A 23,787-nucleotide genomic window follows, 5' to 3' on the forward strand; every position below is an offset into this window, starting at 1 on the left:
CTTCCACACATACATGTCAGGATGTGCATACACACTCGCGCACAGATTCACACACACCTCTATATTTTACGATGATACAATGACCCATCTCTTCATCTCATGAAAATATCAAAATGCCTTCAAGGCCCTATTTTTCCAACTGCTTTTTTTTTCTGCCACAAAAACCATCATGTGAACCAGAAATGCTCAGGCCTCAGCCAAGAATCTCATGATGAGAAGCCATTGGAATTGAGTTACTTGACATCAGACACCTGCCCATTGATGTGTGACAACAGTTTTCAAACCTCATTGAGTTCTGGTCCTGCATCAAGGCACCCCCCCTCCTCCACCCTCCCTCCCTTTTTTTTTTTTTACACTAAGATCCATGAATCATTAGCCTCTGGAGTCACAGAGGGATGAATAAAGTTTTATTGCTCCCTTTGCACCGACTGAAATCCCCTCAGTTCAGCTGGATATCTCTGAATGAAGGGATCATTCACCCAAGGTCATATACAACGGAGCCACGCAAAGTGAAATTGATGGGTGAGATTTTCAACTTTGTGCTTGAGAAATGTTCCCTGCAATCTGTTCAAATGTGTTTTATTTTTCCTCTCTGCCTGCCGCCACATATGTCTCACAGCGGGGGAGAGGCAAATGGAGAAATGTATTCTCCGTTTATCCCCCGTTTTATGTGCGGCTCCAGGATTTATTGACACAATTTAATTACGGGACCTTCCCAAAACGGCATTAACAGTCGATAAACGTTAGCTTTGAGGGGGCTCTTTAGTAGCTATCTTCTCTGAAACTCTTCCACAGTCTAGTGTGAATTTACATAACAGCAACTGATGAGAAAAAACAAAAAACAAACATACTATTGCCAAAAAACCTTCCCTCAGACAACTGTCTTGGCAAAACTTTCACTCTCGCGTGTCCACACATTCCACAGTCACATTTGAGCACAAATGTAACAGAGACCTGCACAAGTGCAGTCAGCAGCCCCCAAATCTCGACACCTCTGCGCTCACCATCCCCCAAAAACCCCCCATTAGTTTCCTTCCTTTAGCTGTCTGGCTGTTAGCAGCTGCTGCTACCCCATACCCTCCTCAGACAGCTGTGCTGGGTCATCATTTCAAAGCCAAAACAAACGTACCGTGAGGTAGCCACAGTGGCTGTCTGTTAATGACTTGAGGGGGTGTGTGGGAGTCAGGGAGGTCACGGGGATGGAGGTGTGTGTCCTGTCTGTAACTGAGGTATGAGAGCAAGTGCCTGTTCATAGCCAGAACCACTTTAGGCCTCACACATTAGCCCTGGGATTTATCTTTTCTCCATTCTGTTCCTGCGCTGCCTGATCTCCCACATGCACGTGTTTGTTCCTCCCCTTCCCAACTCCCTTCTATTGTTTTTCTTGCTAATCGCTCTCTTGCCAATTTTCTCCTCATTTCTTATTTGGGCTTTTTCTTTCCACTGCTTTTCCGCCTGCATCTTTGTCTTCTCCCCACCTTCTCCCCTTGCTGTTTGGAAGCAGTGCAATAGCCCCTTCCAGCGACTCAGAAGCTCCTTAATTTGCTCTACTGTGCCGCTGCATATGCATAAGCAGCCTTGACACTCTGGGGCTCTCTCCCCATCTGTGGTGTGCATTGAGGACCAAAAAGACCTACACTCAGTTTTGTCCGCTCCAGAATAACCCCACAGCACCAAAATCCGACTGCATTACCGAAGGGAAAGCTGCCCTCTGTTGGTGCTCTGGATCCATTTGGGTGTGAGCTAGCCTCCGGCTGTGGATATGGTGGAGGATATGAGACATGCGAGAGCAGAAAATGGCTGAGTCGGCCTGCTCAACAGATGGCACTATCCTCAGAGCCAGTCCTACTTGCTACCCCACACAGTGGACACTGCAGCCCCCTCTCAAGAAAAATGCCAATCAGGCCCCCTAATAAACACACATTTCTGTCAGTGTGTTAATTGGAATGCTACCAAATGTGTTCCTTCTGCAAATGTGTCCAAATGAGACCTGTATGTAGCCGAGAGGAACACAGAGGATTCAAAAATCACTTTAAAGGAGCCGTGTTTCTCTGTTTTGTCTGTTGGTTTGTTTTCTCTCTGTCATTGTTTTGTCTTTGGCCTTCTCTCTCCGTTGCTCTCTCTCATTTTCTCCTTCACCCTGTCCCCCTCGCTCTACAAATGTGGCCCATTTAATTTGTGTGGCAAATTGGGCTTGGCAATAGCTTGAAAGAGGGGCATAATTGTCCCCGGTGAGCCAAGGGGACAGGGCTCGAGAGAGGAAGAGCAGGGAGGCAACAAACAATTCCTCTGTGTCTTTTGCTGAACAGAAATGCAAAAAAGGAAATGTCAGGAGAATGAGAGGAGCCCTGGAAGCATTTAAAATCTCCACCTGGGCAGGGATGAAGTAGGCTAAAACTCTGCTGTGGATATCAGCATTAAATAACTTGGCTGTTCATTAACTCAATAGACTGTTTGTTCCACAAGCCAGACACTGATACGAAGCAAAAACAAACCCGGCGTTTCAATGTGGCTCACAATGCGTGCGACTTGAAAGTTTCCCACAGGCTTCATTCTGTGATTGAGCTATAGTATACAAACATCAGCCCATAATGACTGCTACATTACCAGAAGTGGCTAAACTGCAAAAGTGAAAATTGCTGACAGTTGTGGGATGTTTTTTTTTTTTTTTTCCCCTGAATGAACAAATTCATATCAAAAATACAGTTGAAAAAAATATGCTGATTGACAATATGCTGAGTTACATCTATAGGGAAATCCAGTTTACAAACACCCATGCACTTTTCCGCCTGCATTACCACATGCTGTGCTGGACCATGTCAAACCCTGGGCCTAATAGTATTTTAATTGATTCCTCCCATTGCTGGTGGATGGCGTGGCGAGTCTCAGCGAGCCAACACGTTCCTCTTTAACATGTCAAATGTGTATCGACAGGCTCGTCCAGCCTCTCTAAACATTAAGATGTTAACACCCAAACCCAATTTCTCTCACTTACGCTTATTTACAGGCAGCTGTGTAAACAGAAGCATGCACACATATGCACTTGCTCACAGCATCCATAGGATTCTTATGTATGTGCTTTCGAGCCAGCAAAGACGAACCGCAGGAGACAAAAAACAGAAAATCATCTATTGATTGATTTTTATTTTTTTACTTTTTCGAGTCACTGCAGTGTGAAAATATCAAGATTAGGCAGGGTGGGGGCAAAATTACTCACATTGTAAAGCAACTTAAAGATGGTCACGTTTTAATGTTTGTTCAATCATGAAGATTTCTTTCCTCCTCTTTCACTGAGACAAAATTGGACTTTTTTTCAGGGGGGGCAAGCAGTTTTCTGTTTGTTCACTGTAAGATATGCGGAGGCAAGTTACACATTTATTGCTCTATAAGGCCTGATTTGGTTTGCAGCACTGTATTAACAATCCAACAGCTTCTGCCAGTTGGATCTAATATTTTGTGAGCAGAATGCAGATTACCATAACTTCAGTTTCAGAACACGTGCAAAAAAAAAAAAAAAAATCTGGGAGACGCATGTTGGGATGGACAAGTATACATATGCATGCACACACACTAAGACACACTGCCAATCTTATGAACACAATGTTATCATGAAATGATACAAAGCAGCTACAATGCTCACACATACAGATAAACAGACAGGTCCCAAATACATGCATGTGCACACACACACGCCAGAAACAGGATCACCTTGTAGCAAGTGCAAAAGCTAACGATAATCTATTCCCCAGATGACATCAGGCTGTAATATGTGTGTTTTATGCATGCCTGGCCTAATATGAATTATTGTAAAATAGTGTTGTATTTGCATATGAGCTTCCGGGCTGTACTGGAATTAGCATTTTTACAACAGCAATTAAATCCCTCTGCTTAATTTGCCTGCATGCTAATTTGATTTAAATTGAGTCTATTCCATTCCCTTTTACACTCGTACCCACACAGTGCTAAGCGACAAACCACGCGCACACACACACTAATTCGAGTACATGCACACGTATGAACGCACACTATGTACTGGTAAGAGCTGCAGCCTACATTCGCCACCCCACACACACACACACTGCCTGGTACACACCGAATTAGACACACAAATCAACACAGAAAGCTTCCATGTTTATGTATCCACAGGAAACGATATTAAAGCAAGAGGTGAACAGAACTTGTAGCTGTTTTGATCCAACTTTAAATCACTGCAATGCCACCCCCCCCCCCCTCAGTCTACCACCTCGTTTATCATTCTGCCGGACGCTGCTCAAGTGGAAATCTCATTGTTGGCTCCACTCGTTCATTTCAAAACGCGTCTTAGTACAGTACATCTTTAAAACCAGCATCAGCATCTACTGAGAGGAGAGAGCACGCATCATGTTCACACTTCAAATAAATGTGGTGAAAACACCTTCGGCTGAGTGTGCCAGCACTTAATTACCATCTAGTTGTTTGGATGAAGACCTTGTGACAAGACTAGGAATCTGAGATAAAACAATGTTATCAGTGCCATGCAAGAAGCTTCTTGCTCGCAGGTTGAACGAAATGAGTAATAAGTCATTATCATTTTCTTTGGAGGAAAATGCCTGAACCAACTCCTTGTCAACAATGTGCTGTGCAATTATGTTTAAGGGTTGTATCAGGCCCGTGATTAACTCCATGAATGCCAATTTCTCTAGCAACTACACCCAAGTGTATTATTTAAGGCCATTAGCTTCATCTATGGATTGCAGTCATTTTGCCTTGCACTTAGGCCACAGAATCACACAAAAGCTAAGCAATTTTCATCACACTCCTGACCCTCCCACTCTCAAGAAAGGCAGATAATCACACACAATATGGAGATGTTGTACAGGCCCAGATGCAGGTAATTAAAGGCAAGCCCCAAGCCAGTAATGCTATATCTAAGTGCACTTATGCCTCCAAGACACATTGACTTGAAAATGCCGGGGCAATTTAACCATTCTGTACCATTCATGTCTCAGAGTGGAAATATTGACAAGACAAAAGCACCATATAAGCCAAATTGTAAATCCATTTGAGTGACAATCAACAAACTCCCAGAATCCCTTTCTCGAAATCCATATACTTGAATTCATCGACATGAAATGACTGGGTCTATCAAACTGTTAAATGGTATGGATTTCAGTCAGCCTGGCACCTCCTTATCTGTCGTCTGAGTATTTAAAGCACCGAAAAAATAAAACAATAGAGAGCCATGTTAACACAGTGCACCAGACTAGGTTTTCTATACTTGCACAGTCTCTCTCTCACAAATGCACACTCTCACACAAAGGGTACCTTGTAGCATGCCTTTGAAGCTGGGATCAGCCGGTGAGCTGAGCACAATGCCAGCTGTTTTGCATCTGCTGGGCTTATACTTGGCATGATTCTGGCCTTGCTGGCATATGTACTAAATCTGATCACCCTTCATGTGCTATGCCAGTGAACTGTATAACAATGCAGGTGTTTCGTGACATTGCCACAGTGACAGTGCAATTAATAGATTGATGCTGTAGCTGCAGCAATGGGATTACTAGACCAGTCAAGTCTGAAATACATCAGTGTTCGCTGCACAGATGATGTTTTACCGCAGTGTACAATGAAGAGCGAGGGTACATATCATCTCCATCTATGTATGTAGCTAAGAGAGGGAAGATACAAAAACAGACTGGAGGGTCAAAGCAGGTGACAGTGTGATTGAAGATGTTTTTCACACTCACAACAAAAATCACATTAAATTCTTTTAAATGCAAAAATACAAGTCAAAATGGCATCATGTTTATGGTTCTCATCCATTATGTTCACGACCAAACATCCTGTAAATGGTGGAGATTATCTGTTTGCCTTTTTTTTTTTTTTTGCATTAGTGGATTCTAGCAGTGGAGGCTGATTTATCTCCCGACTCTGGATTGACTCATTAAGCACGTTCTGCATACAGGTATCCCAGAATAAATGGTCCTTTAATGCAGGTTTGGCTAAAGCGTGACTTTTCCTGCAATACCTTCATGGCTTATTAATCGATTTTGTGCCAGTAAAGCAGACCCGTGATTACAGTTTCAGTGAATATCAACACTGTGTCATGTAAAACATATATCTTAAGCATGTCACATTTCCTATGATACAGTAGGAGTCAAAGGACCATATGCAAAACTGGTAAAACCATGGAAAGCCAAGAGGGAGACGCAAAGTATGACAGAGCCTGCATAACTTATTCTATTAATTAATTATGTTCTTGAAAACATAAGAGCCACCTGGATACTGCTGAAAGCAAACTCATACCTCCCTGCCCTGTACGTGTGGAGGGAGGGAGTGTGTTTTTCTACACTTCTATAGTACACAACCATTGGATTATAAAAGCGCTTTTGAGTTCTCTCTGCCTTCAAATTTATGTATCTATGTGTGTGTGTGTGTGGTTGTGCATGTGTGCTTGTGTGCTTAACACCTGGCCCTGGGCCCGAGCTTTGGTCTCACACCAGGGGTCTTAAGAGTGCGACACATTGCACTGATCTCGGCGCAGCACATTTGTGTGCCTGTGGGGTATGTTGAGATTCTGCGGTGGGGTTAATGGTCTAAACCATTCATCTCCATGGAGTGCCTCAGGGCAATCTCTCAGTCCCAGCCAGAAAGCTTACATCCCCACCTTCTTACCTACAGCACTCTCCAATACTTGATGCCGATTGGGAATCTTTATGCGCTAAGCTCCTCTTGTCACAGCTGATTTACATTCGGCAGAGTGATGGAGTGAGTGCTCAAAGTCCGTCTTCAGAGAGCCGTCTTTCTCACCTAATATTCCCTCACACACTACATCTGTCACTCTTCTCTGTCACTCCACCCTCTCGCTTGTTTGTTTGCTTGCTCACTCATTAACTCACTCTCTTGCGCACTTATTCACACACTCTCTGCGACTTACGCTCGCTCCCTCTTTGGCTCCTCTGCACCATCAAGTGAGTCATGCCATTTGAGGAGCTGAGATTTATTGTGACACACAGCTTTAGTGTGGTTTATTAGTTATGGCAAATGAGAATGAAAGCCCTCATTGAGAGGTGAAAGTGCTCTCACGCCACAGCCAGACCCATAGGCTTTTCCAGTTGAAACTGAGCCAAGCCCTTGTTTCTAATGGTGCAGCTCGCTAAGTGCACATCCCATCGCACCGTGGAAAACGGAATATGCATTCTCACACATACACACACAGCTGCTTAAGCATCCCTGGATACGATTTACGAGGTGTTTATACAGCATCCATCATAACATCCATGAACAGTCTGTTTCTCCTTAGCCTTAATACTCCCTTGGTGCCTTCTTTCACGTCATTCATCATTCACTCATCAACTAATTAATTACCACAATCCCTTCCATCACTTGACTCATGATGAAGGATATTTTCTAGTTAAATGCAGATTATTAATGTACGAGAGAGGTAGTAAGACAGTGGAATTCAGAGCGGTCATTTGCCTCGAAAGGTAAGACCTTATCTGGTTTTCCTCCCTCCCTCCCTCCGAATATTAAGGGCCCAGCGAAGGTGAACACGTGTTATCCAACATATTTCTTCACCAAATTTTAGTGCTCTTAAGCTCGATCACATTCCCTCCCGATGCAGTCATCTGTTGTTCCACTCATCTCCCCACTTTTATCTCTCCCTCAGTCTGATAGTTAGTACAAGAGACCGCATATGGGGGGGCGTGAGGGAGGAGGGGAGAAGGGCGCTGAGCAGACTTGATGATGTCAGGATTTATGCCTACATGGATTTCTTTAAGTACACCTTCCAAATAAGATTTTCCTAGTCTCCTCCTCATGTCCCTGTGAGAGGGGGAAAATAACACATGATCAGAGAGTCTCGCAGAGATTCCTTTTCATTCCCTCACTCTCCTTCCTGCCACTGCCTGGGTAAGACAGAAATTTCACACCGCATGATCTGTTGCCTCTCATTACACGGCGCAATTTAATTGGCTGCGCTTTTCCCCTGTTGTGATTATTCAAGGAGAGATGTCCACAGAAAGGATAAGCTGTAGTTTTGCCATTAAGTCCCACAGCGACAGCCTTATTTGTGTCTTCGGTCAAATTAGGCCAACTCCTGTGGGAGGAGAATGGAAACGCCCAGGAGACATTTCTCAGTTAACAGGTAGCAAAGGGCTACTGAATAGCCTGGTTAAACATGATTACATGAGATGCTTGTGAGTGTTTGGGTGACTACTGGTAATGCTTTCATTCAGCATCCAATCCAGGTTTTTCTCAAATGATAATACATTTAAGTTATTTAGATGCCAATTTAATGTAATTTTGCATGTGTGGTAGTGCGCACACACGTGCATGCACATGCAGGTATATCCATTTTATTGTACACACACCCAAATACAGTATCTGGTATGTGCAAAGTCCTCAGGCTCACAGTATGTACGTATATATGCTAGCTATAGCAGCAAAGCGTGGCTGTATTCACATTCACACTCCGAGAATTATACATGTATAAAAATAGTCTTGTGTTGTCCACACACATACCGAACACCTAATGGAACCAAGAGATGGACAATATGGCATATCTGTAATAATATGCTTTCATTCTCCATTACAGCCAAAGAGCTCCACTGATCAGATGGTCTGGAAAATCCACTTTGACCTATGCTAAAAATAACTATGCTCTGTGAAGTCTGCCTCAGTAGTGTGCTATATGTACAGTATACAAATGAAACAACGTTGTTTCCACAGAGGATGGTCACCTTGAAAATAAATTACAATTACACATACAATTAAAACATGACCAACAGTCGGTGTGTAAACTGCCACAGACCTGGAATCTCAAAAAGCCATGGCACACTGACAGATTAGGGGTAGGTACGCAGAAAAGAAAGTGAAAGACGAGTGAGAAAGAGCTTTGATGGAGATTAACTAAAAGAATGGATGGACTGACTTTTAAAGGCTTTCAAAGCAGATGAGGTGATAAGAGAAGAAGGGAAAGCTAATATGGGTTACAGGGATTTCTTTTATGTTTCTTCACTGCTTAGTCACAACTTTTTTTTTTTTTTTTGGCCGAGCTCAAAGATAATTTCCAAAAAGTAATCCCGGAGCCTACAACTTTAATCCTACAGATATGATTAGGTTCCTGACATCTTATGAAATGATCTCAACCCTTTTTTTTAAGGATCTGAAATTTGCTAATGAAAGTCAAAGGTAAACAGATTAAAGATATTGCAGTTTGGATTGAATGTCACATTTTGATCTTATTTCAAGTCTCTTGTCACACACGATGAAAAAAGTCAACTTTTATCTAGAAAGTATTAGTCATTAAATTTTACTTCAGCCAACTTCTATCAAAGCTGGGAGTCAACATTGCAAGGCTATGTGAATTAAGTGAGTTTTTATTTGTTTGCACAACGGGAAGCACTTTGGTTGTTGTACTGTTGGCTGGTGGTTTCATTACTATTATTATTATTATTATTATTATTATTATTATTATTATAGCAAATGGAAACTGAAGCATTATAGGGGAAAATGGAAGAATAATGCAGGTTTATACTGTGTCCTGGGTAAGAAAAAAGTGAGCTGAAAATGCAATCTTATATTAAAATTGTAATCCAGACAGTAAGGCAATAAGCAGTGAAAATAACACAGGTCCAGGCGACTTAGTAGTAATCAATTGGTTGCATAGAGACTAAAGTGATTCAGGGATGGAGATGGGAGTCACAATAATAGCAAACAAAAAAGCAAAACAGAACCATGAGAGGGTATTCTTATCTCAAGATGACTGCTATCTCGTGGAAGACAGCCACTTTTGTTTTGCCATGCCTCATTGTGTGGCGTCTTTGAAATCCACAAGGGCCTGTTACACAGCATTCATTTTGTTTCATCACTGCCACAAAGGCTTGACTGACATTATTTGAGATAGTTTGTTTCAGGTACAATGAGAGTAATTATTCAGGCTGCACGGAGAACAGAGAGAGTACCAACAGAAAGTAAGCAATATTACTGCCAATGATAGAATATTACAGCAAATAGTTAATAAAAGCTACACAAATAACGGCATGCTTTTTATGATTCATAGCCCCATTTCATCAGTGCACCACTCCTGCATCATGCATTGGCTTTTTGAGCCTTGCCAGTAAATGACAAAGTTGGAGTAGCACCGGGCTGTAATGAACACAGAGTTGTATCTTTGGTCAAGGTCGCTTTTGGTAACAGCTTTATAACAAGAGCAAAACATTTGGGTTTGAGTCAGTTAATGAGCAAAAATCAAAGTCAAAGTGGCCACACACTGGCACTTAAACTTGTAGACCATCCAAGCCACTCCGGGAGCCCTAGAAAATTTTTACAATAACTGAAGGAGAGAGGAAAGTTTTTGACACACCGTATCCAGTTCTTTTTATCCTTTCCCTAATGTATTCAGGTACAGTGGAGCCAGTGTCCATCACTTCAGGAAGCTGTAGCGTGTGCCCTTGGTCATGTATGCAAAAAAAAAAAAAAAAAAAAAGATTCCTGCTTACTGCAGCCCTGCTACTGTTCTCAGCTGCCTCCTTTTTTTTCTCTTCGCTCCTCCTACACAGGGCTTCTCAGAAAGCAGATCTATCCACCCGGTCACTGCTCTACATCTGTACAAGATCTGGAAATATTGATTAGGTGATAATTAAATTGTCCACCCCAGCTTGATATGGATTAATAATTGCCCGCTAATGCCCTCCTGACATTTTGCTGTATCGACGCGATACTGTTTGCAGCACTGTGCCGATAATTATGACGCTTGGCATTCTTCATTTTGTCCCTAATGAGACCAATCAGAGTTGGCTTGACTTTTGCCTAAGAATTAGAAAGGAGTGTACGGGAGTGAGAACGAGGGATAGATTTTCTCTTAGGATCCATTATTCAATGTTTGGGTCTTATCACAGAGATATTTCCCTGTCTTACAGGACTATTTCTTTTCTTACATTGCTCATTTCTTGATGTACAATCAGGGCTTTGTCAGAATAAAGATAAACCGTTATACTGTGTTGTTCCAAATCACGCAAAGAGGACATCTTTGGGCAAAACAACAGCACCACTAGGAGTACTATAAATACTGAGATGAGAAGGTGGTACGGGCATTGTGCCACATCACTGCTTCGACTTCCTCACTGCCATCTGTGAGTGTTCCTCCACTGGCATTCTCACAAAGGCCTTTTGTGCATTTTTCACCTTTGTCCCTGTTTGCTAGGTTTAATTAGGTTATTTACTTGAGCTTCACCTCCTGGTGTTTCATTGTAGTGGGCATTGCAGATAGGGCTTCACGTAGGGCAGGGGCAGATAAAAAGTTAGGACAAAAGATGATAAATGTCGCGAGCGGGGACTGGAATGCAATCTGGCTGCCACGATGCAGAGATGCTCTAATGGCTTCCCAGCAAGGAAGGGGGAAGGCACTGTCGAGATGGCAACGTGATAAATGGTGCCGGGATGGCTGTAAGGACTGTAGGCAACACAAAGAAAAGAGTCATGGAAGGAGGGAAAAACGAAGATGACCACAAAATAGAATCTAATTAATCTGGACTTGGTTCCCCCTCCTGACAAATTCAGTGTAGAAGAAAAGGGAGAAGGGAAATTGTTTTTTAGGGACGTGCCCCCCCCCCCACACCACTCCTTTCCTCCCAGGTTGAAATGGCACAGGGACGTATGGGTTCTGACAATGCTCCTGCACCTGTGGAATGATTAATGACAGCAGACTCGCCTTACATGCTGCAGAGTGAAAGTATATCTGCTCCAAAAACACACCAAGGAGAACTCTGCCATAAACATAATTCTTCTACTATTTACCAATACAACACACTGATGGAGGTTAGAGTCCCTTTAAGTTAAACAATAATCATTTAGGACATTTTTTTATTTTCACTGAAGCACATAATGCTGCTTTTTCTGTACTATAGTAACTTTCCAAGTGGTTTCTCAATGGTAAAATGTACCACATTACACAGGATTTATATAAGTTACATTTTAATAACCCCAATATCGCAATGTACGATTATTATTACCACTTGAAGAAGGTATCATGGAGAAGGCTGTGCGAGGGTCCAGGTAATTTATGGGCAGAATTTGTAACTTCTGACTGTTAATTACAGACAGAAAGAAAACTTTCGAACCCAATCTGATGTATTTGAATTGTATTCATGTTACGATTTAGATAAACAACATTTCATGCCATTACAAAGAACACTTATTTGATGTTATGGGCTCAGCACTGTAACAAACTACCTCTCCCTCAGTTTGACCCCCCTCAAGTTGAAAAATCAGTCACGTTGTGTTCACTTTATGAGCTGAAAGTGCACTAGATTTCCTAGAATATTCATGAAGTCAACAATCACGCCGAGTGAATGTGCCCGCTTACTATTTAACCTTTAATCTATGTGAGAAAACGGATGAAGTCATTACTTACTGAGGACCATTGTACCTTGTGGCATTTTGTGACAATGTCATTGGCTTTTTACTCTCTCCCTTACAGTTTCACTACTCCACATTAAAAGCCAAATAGCCCCGGCCGTTACTCACAGTTGTGCTTTTAGAATAATCCAGGCGAGTGTGAAAAAGGAACTGTAGATCGATAGGCCTTTATATATTTTTTTTTCAGGGAAATTTCTGCTCCTTAACTGGCAAATTTATGATCAGTGTGACACTCTGCCCTTACAAATACACAAAGAAACACCATTAAAGATTGTCTGTCGAGTATTTCTAATTACATTCCACATGCTAATATATATACACTTAATACACACATAAGAAGCACACACATTTACTTGCCCAGTGGACTAGAGCCCATTACTGCTGGCAAACATTTGCACTTGAGGCCTGCGCCTTTGTGTACCCTCTCGCTCTGTCAACTGAGGCTCAGTTTGGCGAAGGGTGAAAAGGACTAAGAAGAGAAACTTAATCAACTCCATCAGTCCAAAGGCCACATCTCCGGTCCCCAACTGTCTTGCACCCTGAGGAGGATCCTTGTCTTTAAAAATCTACCCCTCGTCTTCCCAACCAGCCTCTGAGAAAACATGACACGATATAACGACACGACACGAACTAACGTTCATGGAAACACTGTTTCTCTGAGAACCACTTTTCTGATATATTTCATCACAACTAAGATTTTCATGAAGATATTGCCAGTTCTGAGTATGTAGCTCCCTTTTGTCTGGTTTCTCTTTCTGTCAGCTGCTCCTCACGTAGCACTTCAAAAAGCCATCGCTGGTTTTCTTTACTTGTTTTGACAAATCTCCAGCCTGAACAAAGTTGTGTATTTCACCACTCTGGTCGTTTTCATTTCAGCTCTAACATGACTCTAATATTTCCAAGGTTAAAGCAATTGCGTTTTGATTAATCACCATAAGGATGTAAATGGAAGACAGCATACTTTCAAAAGAAGTAAAAGATTTTGGCACCCCCTGTGTGATATTATGGAACATTTCCTTTTCTAACACTTTGATGAATATAATGAAAATGAATACACCTTAAAAATGTGGCTTAAGAGCCAGAGTATCTCGCAACACCCACATACTGTAAACAGACAGACACACAGAGTCATCCTCTTTACACTTCTACTCAAGTCTGGATGAATCATCCTCACATCCACACACATCAAGGAAGAGTCTTTCAAAAGTGATCAGAAGCACTTAATTTCACTGGATTATTTTAATTATGCCCCCCGAGGGTTGTTGTTTTTTTGCTCCTGGGGTGACACTGCACTGTTTGTTTCCAAGTGAAAACTCCCATCCGCCAGCCTGACCCTGATACCACCCGCCCTCATTTGTTTCCCCATCTGTAGCTCTTCAAAGACATAGCCACACACACACGAGCTGAACTGCTTTCTTCAGGGGGTTGCAATTAAGAATTCAGAGACCTCAACTTAGATTTACTGCATGCGGTTTAGCTGGAGACATATTAATAATGTGTAGCTGACAAAAACAACCCACTAATACACAGCTAATGTGTTATCCTGCAGTATTGCATGTCACTTATTTGATGTAAAACAAACTAATTAAAAATGTAATTAAAAGACTAACAATAAGAATAATAATTTAAATGTAATTAATTGTGACAATTATGTGGCATTTTTGACAAGTATTATATCAAATACAGCAGCTTAGAGGAAGTATTTTGACCACAAACAATAATTTGATTTTTTTGTAATTAATGCTTTTGTGAAACTATGACTTTAATAAAATCACATTAACTAGGGCACCACAGAGCTGACAAATTATGAATTGACAGCATTATAAACAAACAATCTATATACATTGAGATAAAGTGTAAGTGTCACTGAGAGTTTTCAAAATGTTTCTATGCTACTCTCACTCATCGTTGGCTTCAAAAAAGAAAAGGTGTTTTTTTTTTTTTTTTTTTTTAATTTTATTTTGTTTGTTTTTTTAACCTAAACATGTATCTATTACTACTGTCTTCCTCTCTTTTATATGCAATACTTTACTTCACTGCTGCATAAAATTAGTGGCCTGTGAAAGGTCACTTTGGTCCTAAAGTGACTGTTTGTGGCACCTCCCCTGCATATTCTTTGTCATACGTTTTTTGTATTGTGGGTAGCAATGACTACAGTTGGGCGCAGAGAAAAGTGCGCAGAGAGATTCAACTTTTTTCGGTTCTCGGAAACTGCATTTCCATTGCGGTTTCTTTTTTTTCTCTCCATCAATTTTCATCATTTTTATTCCCAGACGATTACTGAAATATTCCCTGAACTTTAGAACGTGAAAACTGCTGGAATGTGATGTTTGGATGTACAGTAGAAGTGGAAAAATACTATTTATTTTTCCCAAAAAAGCTTAGTTTAGCTTTAACATGGTTTGCTGAACTTGGGAACATTTGCAGGATATCTGAGCTGTTGAAAGGAAGCCAGTTGTCATCTAGCAGGATTGCTGGAGCATGAGCTAGTTTGCCTGTAAGCGCCTGAGAAAACACAGTGCAGGGAATGTGTCACTTCTTATGGCCTGACAACTGGCATCTATCGGAAATGGCTTGGCACTACTTATCCATAAAATTAGAGTCTGTTTAAATATACAATGTCGAATCCCTGGAATAATTTGCTACATAATCCATCTCTGCTCCTGCAGAGACAAATATGAGGCAAGCTTTTCCGCTCCGTGGTTGAGGGCAAAGACAATTATGTGAAGTTTATGCTCTAAAGAAATAGGACAGGCCCAAGCATAGCGTAATTCTCTCATGAATACAGCCAGTTGGATATGTTGCTTATTTGATTTTCCATTCCACTTTTCCCATCCGTATCTCCTGATTTCTGCTACATGTAGTGGAAAGCTGGCTTTGGAGATTGTCATCTGCACGTGCTGTCATGCCAATATTTTCTTATCAATCTCACGTAACGTGTACATCACATGTGTGGTAAATGCGCAAGAATCATACAACATCATGTTCTTTTAGTATCTGCACATGTCATTACATTGGCAGTAAGCTGACATGGCCAAAGAATCTTTATCACTTCTGCCATTTTTAACATCTTTTCAAGTCTGTGCAGCCCCAGCATGATAACTATTGGCCATTTTGCTGCAGCACTGCCATTTAATAAATCGTTCCATTGCCTAGTGGATAACAGAATGAACGAATGGCTTTCTGTGTTAGTGGCTGCCACTGCCTATCCTATCAGATAATTAACTTTTTGCAAATAGACTGCGCTGACTACCAAACAGAGTAAGCCTGCACAATTAGAATTACTTATCTATGTTCTTTCTTTTTTCCCAGACGTTGGAGGAAAAACAAACAAGACAAACAAATCCAAATTTCATACTTCTTGCTCGACTGTTTTTTCCTCAAATGGTCACACACGAATTGGCTCCAGATTTGTGTATTCATACACAAATGAACAAGTAATGAATGAGGGGAGATGAAAATGAAGTCTTATTGAAAGTGAAGTCTCTGTATTATTTTGCATCAGCGTTTGACAACCTCAGCCCAGATGTTCAGAATTTCTGACAGGAGGGTCTAGCGTTTTCCACCTCCCTCCCCCTCCCTTTCAGTCTTTTTTTTTTTTTTTTCCCCCCTCGGGCGGATGGTCTCGCGCCGACAGTGGCGCAATTCAATATTTATATGTTTCCTTCTGTTTGGTTTTCACCGCAAAGGGAGGTGGGCTTTCATGTGTCTGATTTGCCACAGCAACGTTTCAGTTCCAGCTTTTAAAGCGTTGGGGGCCGTTTGAACAAAGCCATCTGTTTGAGTGGGCCGTTTTATTAAGTGACAAACTGGATCCCTCTACCTCGCTAATGTGTCCCGTGGGAGATGGCGGTCGCTTGTGTGCATGTGTGCGTGTGTGGTAGAGAGACAGACACAGGAAGAGAGAGAGAGAGAGAGAGAGTAACAGAGGGTACAAGTTTTCCTCCGCAATCATTGTGCTATACCACAGAAGAGACGGCGATGTGCCGATGTAGCTGTCAATGCAGAACTGAAAGGTTTTTGCCTTTATGAATTTACAATGATAATTGAATGAGGGGGGCCTTTCAGCTTCCATCTTATCCCATGAAAACACAGGCTAAGAAGCTCAGCACTGTTCCATAAATATCCCTTTATATTTATTTAATGGAACCTTCCAGAATTTTCCATTGTCCCACACCCTCCAATTTATCAAGGTTGTTCTCCCATTTGCAGTGTTCCCTCCATCCAGCAAGAATATTCTAACACCCGTGAGAGTGTGTGTTGCACATGTGCATAATAGGTTGTGCTTGTGCACCTCTGGAGCCTTTTTCTCCCTATCCTCCCGTCTTGTCAGAGAATCTGTCAGTGCAATGAATGTGGGACAAGAGCATTAACCATTCTTTTTGAAGCTGTTGCTGTTGTCTGTGCAAAAGTGCCCTAACTCCTGCAGAGCTACAGCCAGACAGCTCAGACCTTGCATTGCAGTGCCACTGAGCATGAGTAATACACACTGACTGGGGTTAAGAAAGTCCCAGCGGAATATGATTTTTTGCAACCTTAGTCACTGGGCTGAATATTTGGCAAGGGGAATACGCTGGTGAGTTGTGTATTATAATGCATGATGTAGTTTTCCTGCCTTTGAAGCAGTGTTGTAAGTTAGGATATGCATTTATTTATTCACGGGAGACTCGTCGGCTCATGAGCCAAATAACAGACCCTGACCCTATATCACAAAATGGACCTGCAGCCCCGCTATCCATATGCAGCCTCAGTATTAATATGTCATTAAGCTGCATTCTTGTATATTCTATTGAATTAGTTTTACATAATGACTGTTATGAATTTTGCTTAGAGAGCACATTTAAGCAGTTGGGAAGGGGGGAGCAGTGTGGGAGAAGGCTTGTATTATGAACTTCATTAAGTGTGACAAGCAGCACAATATTGATGGAAGAGCGGGTCCCCATCATTGCACTGCATTAAAACCTCTGCAGTGAATTAATGTACTATTCCTGATCCAGTAATTAACAATCATTCGGGGGCCATATCCCTTTTCAAGTAATCACTAATTGCAATAAGAATTTCAGTTTCCATTTAAGGCAAGATTACCGATGAGCATGCAATGCAAATCAGCCAACAGTTCTAATTAAGCTCCAATTCCTTTTCTTTCTTTCTGCCTAGACCCTTTGTGAGCGCATACAATGTGGAGTTTGTTTCCTCTGCATTACAAAAGACAAATTTTTATCATAATGCTGCAGATAGAGAGCTGTGTAGTGCCCCAAGAAAATGGTTTATGCTTGTGCTTGTTCCATTGATTAGTATGTGTGGTTTATCTTCTCTCTCTGCTTTTTTCTCATATTTTTTTTTGCATTGTTTATCTCAGTGTTTGTGTGTCTGCATTACTACAGTCTGTTTTCTTTTTGGCATGGGGTCAGATGTTTCTGAACAGTGTATAGACAGTTAATTAATCCATAGAGAGTGTGCTGCTTTATAAACCACACATACACAACTGTATTCACAAGCACCGACAAAACCATCTCTCTGCACATTTCGTTGAGAATACTTAAAGAATTACATAAAGTCAACTGTCCTGTGCACATATACGAGATGCATCACTTCTGCCCTCTGCCAACATTAGCCACCGCTTTCTGTCCAATCTGCGCCACTTGCTGCCATTGTGACAATTCATCAATATCACAGAATTGATACGCTGGAGCTTAAAGATGTTGAATGAGGTTAATGGCATCTTTAAATGCTCCTTTCTTCCACCCATATGTTCAAAACGGAGCAGGGTATTTGCAGACTGACACCCAATGTGTTGGGATTAATTATCGCCCTCCACAACCCCACCTCACCCTGCAAGTTAAAGATTCAGAGAGGAAATGGCCCCTTTCATGCAAATGAAATTGAATATGTCAGTCAGTATAATTGTGAAAACCGAGCCATCTTGGACTGGTGTCTGTGCCGAATAGAGGTTCTAGCTGAAAGTCGGTTTATTAATGTTCTACTCTCCGCTCTTTGATTCATGCTCTTTAATGGCTTGGCAGATCAAACTTTAGTCTATGCTGGAGTCCTGATGACTTGAAATGTTTTGGCCATTATGAATGAAACCCAGACTCTGATCTCTTTGAGAACAGTTTTTAAATGCAGTGTTAGGCTGTAAGTTAAGCCAATATCAAACAAACTTGTAATGAATGCAGATCCGCAAGATGCTCTGAGCCCAAGTTTCCTTTGAGCTCAGCATGACGATAGAAAAATATAATATCACTAGCCCCAGCAACCAGCAACCAGCTACATGCAGTCCACTTGACTCATAGCCTGGCCCTGCAACAGGTACTCCAACTTCACTCTACACGCTACTGAGAAGAGGCTTTTAACTCACTGCTAGTTCAATCCAGCAAATACCAGAACAAGGGTATGCAAGGTCAGAACCTTTTTATATCAGGGCTATTTTCTGTTCCTGACAATTAATGTTTGGTTTAGAAACTTATTTCCGTTTGGTTTTAGGTTTACTCTTTTAACCTCATAATACGCACATTAGTACGGCTATGGCCCTGATCCTGAATGCACACTCTTCCTGCCAGTTAACAGGACACATAGATGAGGACAATTCTGTGGGATTCAACAGGAAAGCATAGACTTAGAGTAAATAAAGGTCAATCATCTGATCACTTTTTCTGAATGCTTAAATACTTTCAAAATACCTCAGTAGATGAAAATCATAGGGATACTATACAGTAGCAGCAACAGTACTAAATTACATGACCTGCATTTGCACCACCCACATTGTTGAAGGCTTACAGTTTCCATTTATGTCTCTCCATTAAAAAAATAGATACTTCCAGTCATGAAACAGTCTACCCCCTCAGCCCTGTGGACATGGGTGTTCTTAAGAGCAGTTAAAGGCTTTCAGTCAGCCACCAAATAATTAACATGTGTTGATCCATAAAAAAAAACAGAGCAGTGGGATGCTATGAAGAGAGCCTTCCTTTTCAGAAGGCAGCAACTGGGAACAAGGTTACATAATGACCTCAAGGGAGAGCAGGCACAGGCCCATGTCACTAACCTTTTAGCTTGTGACAGGCTTTACACTACTCATTTGTTTGCTGGCAACAGCTTAGCAGTGGATTAAGAAGTGCATAGCCACGGTATTAATCCGTGTAGATTACAGTTACTCCTCAAAGGAGGTACCAACATGTAGCAGAGGTAACAGGGGTTTTTAATGGCTGGCAGTTCTATCTATTCAGACTGTGTTTCCATGATTTAAGGCAAAAGCATGTTCACTGTGCAGCTATATTCCATCTTAATTAAAATATTTCTTTATCACAAAAAATTAACATGATCAAGGGGCAAACAATTGCTAATCAGGGAAGCAATTTACTGGTACTGGTGTAACTGTATGATGCTATGTATGCCATTCACAAATCAGAGATCTGTGGTAAAAGGTTTCTTTTTAGTGTATGAGTTTGCACAATATATGTTTATAGATCGTATCTTTTTGGTGGCTGTCAAGGTGCTACTCGCGGCATTGTTCGGAGAAAACAGTAGTTTCAATCAGCCTCTGTCTACCTGAAGCCATACGCGGAGTCTACCAAAATGGATGTTTGTCAGCGGCAGACCTAAAATGGGGGTATGATGGCGATATCAGCGGCCATGTCTGTGAAAACACCATTACCTCCATGTCACGCCTCAATCACTCCACATTGTGCAATGACTCCCCCCCCAATCCACCCCCATCCCCTCACCTCCAGTGCTGATCTCCCGTACATGTCGTAGCAGTCTATCACAGCCGGCGTACGGAGACGCATTGAGTCGTAATGGATGGCCCCGGAGCGAAAACAGCCCCAATAGCATATCAATTACCCATCAGCACCCTCTTGGCTGGATGCCGATGTGCACCACACCCCAGCCAAGTCAATGAGATAAGGCGCAAATGCAGATATAATGGTGCTTTTTGCCATGTACAAATTACACAGTGTCAACTCTGCTGCCCACCTGTCGGATCTGTCAGCCACTGAATGAGAGAGATTCTAGGAAGCGTGTGTGTGTTTGTTAATGTGCGTATGCACGCAAGACTGTGTGCATGTCATGAGGAAATCAGGTGATTTCCCAGACTCATTTGCCCAGTGGAAGTCCAGCTGCTTGCCTGTTTATCTGTTCGCCCTTTTGATTGCTGACCACACATCTTATGTCACCTCTCCATGAATCCCGCAGGTTAATTTGTCCCTCGCTCACAGCGCTACTGCTGCTGCTGCTGCTGCTGGGCAGTACAATCTGAGAGTGGAAATCAGTCTGCGCACGGGCAGGAACGCGAACAAACACAATCACACATTCTCTCTCTCTCTCTCACACACACACACACACACACACACACACACACACACACACACAGATGAGGTGATTCAGATGGTTGGCATTACTGCAGCTGTGTGGCCACTAATAGCCTGCTGAAGTGATTGATAAAAGGCAAACAGTTGCTCCACAGGGGGACAGATGGAGCTACACCTCCCACTGAAGCTGGCACTCAAGCTTCAGAGGAAAATACTAGGGGGGTCTGACTTATCACTGTGACATTATTGCTATTGAAATTATAAGCCTTGATCATCATGATAAAGCTGGAACGTAAATCTCACAATCAAAATCTCATCAGGGAGAGACAGGCTCCTTTGATTACTAATCACTTTCATGTGTTTTGATTTTTAGGCAGTTGTAATAGAAATATCAGCTCGAGAGCAGAAACTGATTGTCCCAGAGGGAATAAAAGGCAAAACACAACTCAATTCTTGGAATCGGGTTAAAAATTTGAAAAGAGAATTGTTGTAATGGCTGAATTATGATGAGGAATAACTTCAGTTGACAAACTGCAACTCAAAAAATCAAACTGCAGAAAAATAGATGCAGCTGTCTTCACTAATGTGGAGATCAGTGCCTGAACAAATGCTACAGCAGAGTGTTATAAAACCACCACAGTAGAACGTCCATGACATCCACACAAAGCAAACACTGTTCCAGTCTCCTATTCTCTCACCTACAGTCCCCTGCATTTTTAGCATTTTTATCCTCACTGCCTTTACACTTGACTTGTTGTGCTGAATTGAGGGACCAATTAGGAGCAACAGAATGCGTACATCGCCAATCAGAGCATCGCAAGGACCTTATCAGGTGCATGTCTCATTTGTGTGGGGTACAACTGCCGCTCCGACTGGTGGTTTCCTGGGAATTAGCGTTGTCTGCTACTGAGCCGACAGGCTTCTGTTTCTCTGAAACCGTTTGGAAAATGTTAACTTCTCTTCTGAGAAAAAAAATTATTGTCCACCTGATTTATGTCCAGTGGAGCAGCATGTGGACAACGTGATGGGAAACAGCTTGTTAAGATAGATGACTTATATATTGACTGACACGTAAAGGACCAGCTACAGGCAATTATCCTCTCACAGTTTCTGTGCCCCATTATACATTTAGTGAATTTGCTGTCTGTATCACACAGTGTATAAGCACACTTTTTACCACTGCTCCTTTTCAGTTGAAATAACTGATTTCAAACCCACATTTCAGACCAAATCAAACATCAAGTCCATTACCTTTTCCAGTGAATGATCTTAGACAGAAAATGATCTTAAACTCCTTCTTCCCACAAAATTTCCACAAATTTGTGTCCTTTGATCTAAGAATTCCTCCCTTAAAGCCTGTTAATCACGATTTCAAGATTTCTGAGTTACTCAGAAAGATTTCCAGGGTCAAGATAAAATGCTTTTGCACATTCTGCTTCTAAGACCTCTGTCCTTTTACCTCTGATCTCAGCCACTGATCATCTGTTTCCACTTGCACAATAAAGTCAGTACAATCTCTTGTCTTGACCTCCAAAGACAATCCTCTTAACAGCCACATGCTGAAATCTGCAACTCTGTGACTTTCTAGTGTGTGTGGCTTGATAAGGGAGATTAATTGCTCTGTCTGCAACGCCTAGCTTGTTCACTAACTATTTTTTTGTTATCTTTTATTCTGTTTCTGTGTCTCTCCAGCACCACCAAAGTTTTTAAGAACCCCCAATGACCAAACAGGCGTGCAAGGAGGCGTGGCATCCTTCATCTGCCAAGCTACGGGAGATCCACGGCCGAAGATTGTGTGGAACAAGAAGGGGAAGAAAGTCAGCAACCAGAGATTTGAGGTATTAGGTCTATTGTTCTGATGTAAAATGCTCGACAAAATGGGAATGCTTCAGCACTGCTTTTGGCTCTGCTTGCACATAATCCATCGCGCCAAGCCTCGCTCATTTGCTTTTCGCCCCGACTTGCCACCATGCATTAGCAGGCTCTAATAATCATGCTGGCCAGCCTTTTAAACATGCATGAGTTTTAATGAGCAAGTATACAAAAGATCAGGGGACAGATTTGTAATTAAATAAAAGACAAGAAAAGAGCAATTGGAAAAAAAAGAAAAAAACAAAAAACAAAAAAAAATACAAAAAAAAAAAACCAACAACTTGTGGTGTGACCCAGATACCTACATTAGCATCACGCCACATTTGCCAGCTTTATGCAAAGTGAAAGGGGAAATAGCGCTTTCACTTCGAAATATCCTTTTGCTTTGTGGCATCTTTATCTGAATGCATGTCCTACCCTCCTTATTTTGGCTGAAGCTTTGATTTCTGGTCAGCTTTAATCTGCACTTGGGCTCAATACCCATGAGAAATAACACATCATCGCAGAACACTGATAAGATTTCTATTAATTTCTGTGTCAGTCCTCGGGACTATCATGGTGTCACTTTTTTTTCCCTCTGCTCTAGATGCCATATTTGCTTGCTACTGCACAGCAGCAATGGCTTAACGGAGCTTGGAGACCTCTTCCCGCCTATTCTTTGCGCCTCATGCCCACAGAAATCTAATCTTATCAGAGTTCATCGCGTTTGCATCGCACGTTGTGCTGAATGCTAACACACTAATTTTCATTCCCCCGTTGCCTCGCTGGGCTTTCTGGCTGCCGCCACTCCGCACCCATTCAATCATGTACTGCCGCCTCATCTTCTAACAAAAACCCCATTTCCTTTTAGAAGTCTCACAACTTCCTTTCTAATTCGCTCTTCAGCTTTGACTAAGAAAGGAGGCTGTTTTTTTTCTACCATCACCTGCTGTCAGCTTGAATGCCAACACCGCTGTAGCTTGGCCAATGAAATGTTGAAGTTTATTGTTAACTAACACATGCACAGATATATTGTGAACTTTAAAAATGTTTGTAGGCCTCTGTGTGATTGTGTGTGTGTGTGCGTATGTGTGTGCGTGTACGTGTGTGTGTGTGTGTGTCTGTGTGTGTGTGTGAAACAGAGGTCTCAGGCCTATCTTTATTGAAATCTACCTCTATGCTTAAAAGAGATTGAGTTATGACACAGGGCTTTCTAAACTCAGTGAGTATC

At 41.9% G+C, this 23,787-nt stretch overlaps 1 protein-coding gene across 11 annotated transcripts in view; it reads left to right on the forward strand.

Annotated features, from left to right (window-relative positions):
• The window catches only part of LOC121177287 (receptor-type tyrosine-protein phosphatase delta-like), a 127,137-nt gene that overhangs the window by 35,371 nt on the left and 67,979 nt on the right, over positions 1-23,787 (forward strand). For all 11 annotated transcript variants that reach the window (XM_041031541.1, XM_041031546.1, XM_041031542.1 and 8 more), the window contains exon 3: positions 22,398-22,543. In XM_041031541.1, the coding sequence (XP_040887475.1) occupies positions 22,398-22,543 (146 nt within the window). The remainder of the gene's footprint in view (positions 1-22,397; positions 22,544-23,787) is intronic.

This window comes from Toxotes jaculatrix, chromosome 23 (genome assembly GCF_017976425.1).
Source record: "Toxotes jaculatrix isolate fToxJac2 chromosome 23, fToxJac2.pri, whole genome shotgun sequence".
Classification (NCBI taxonomy): Eukaryota; Metazoa; Chordata; class Actinopteri; family Toxotidae; genus Toxotes; species Toxotes jaculatrix.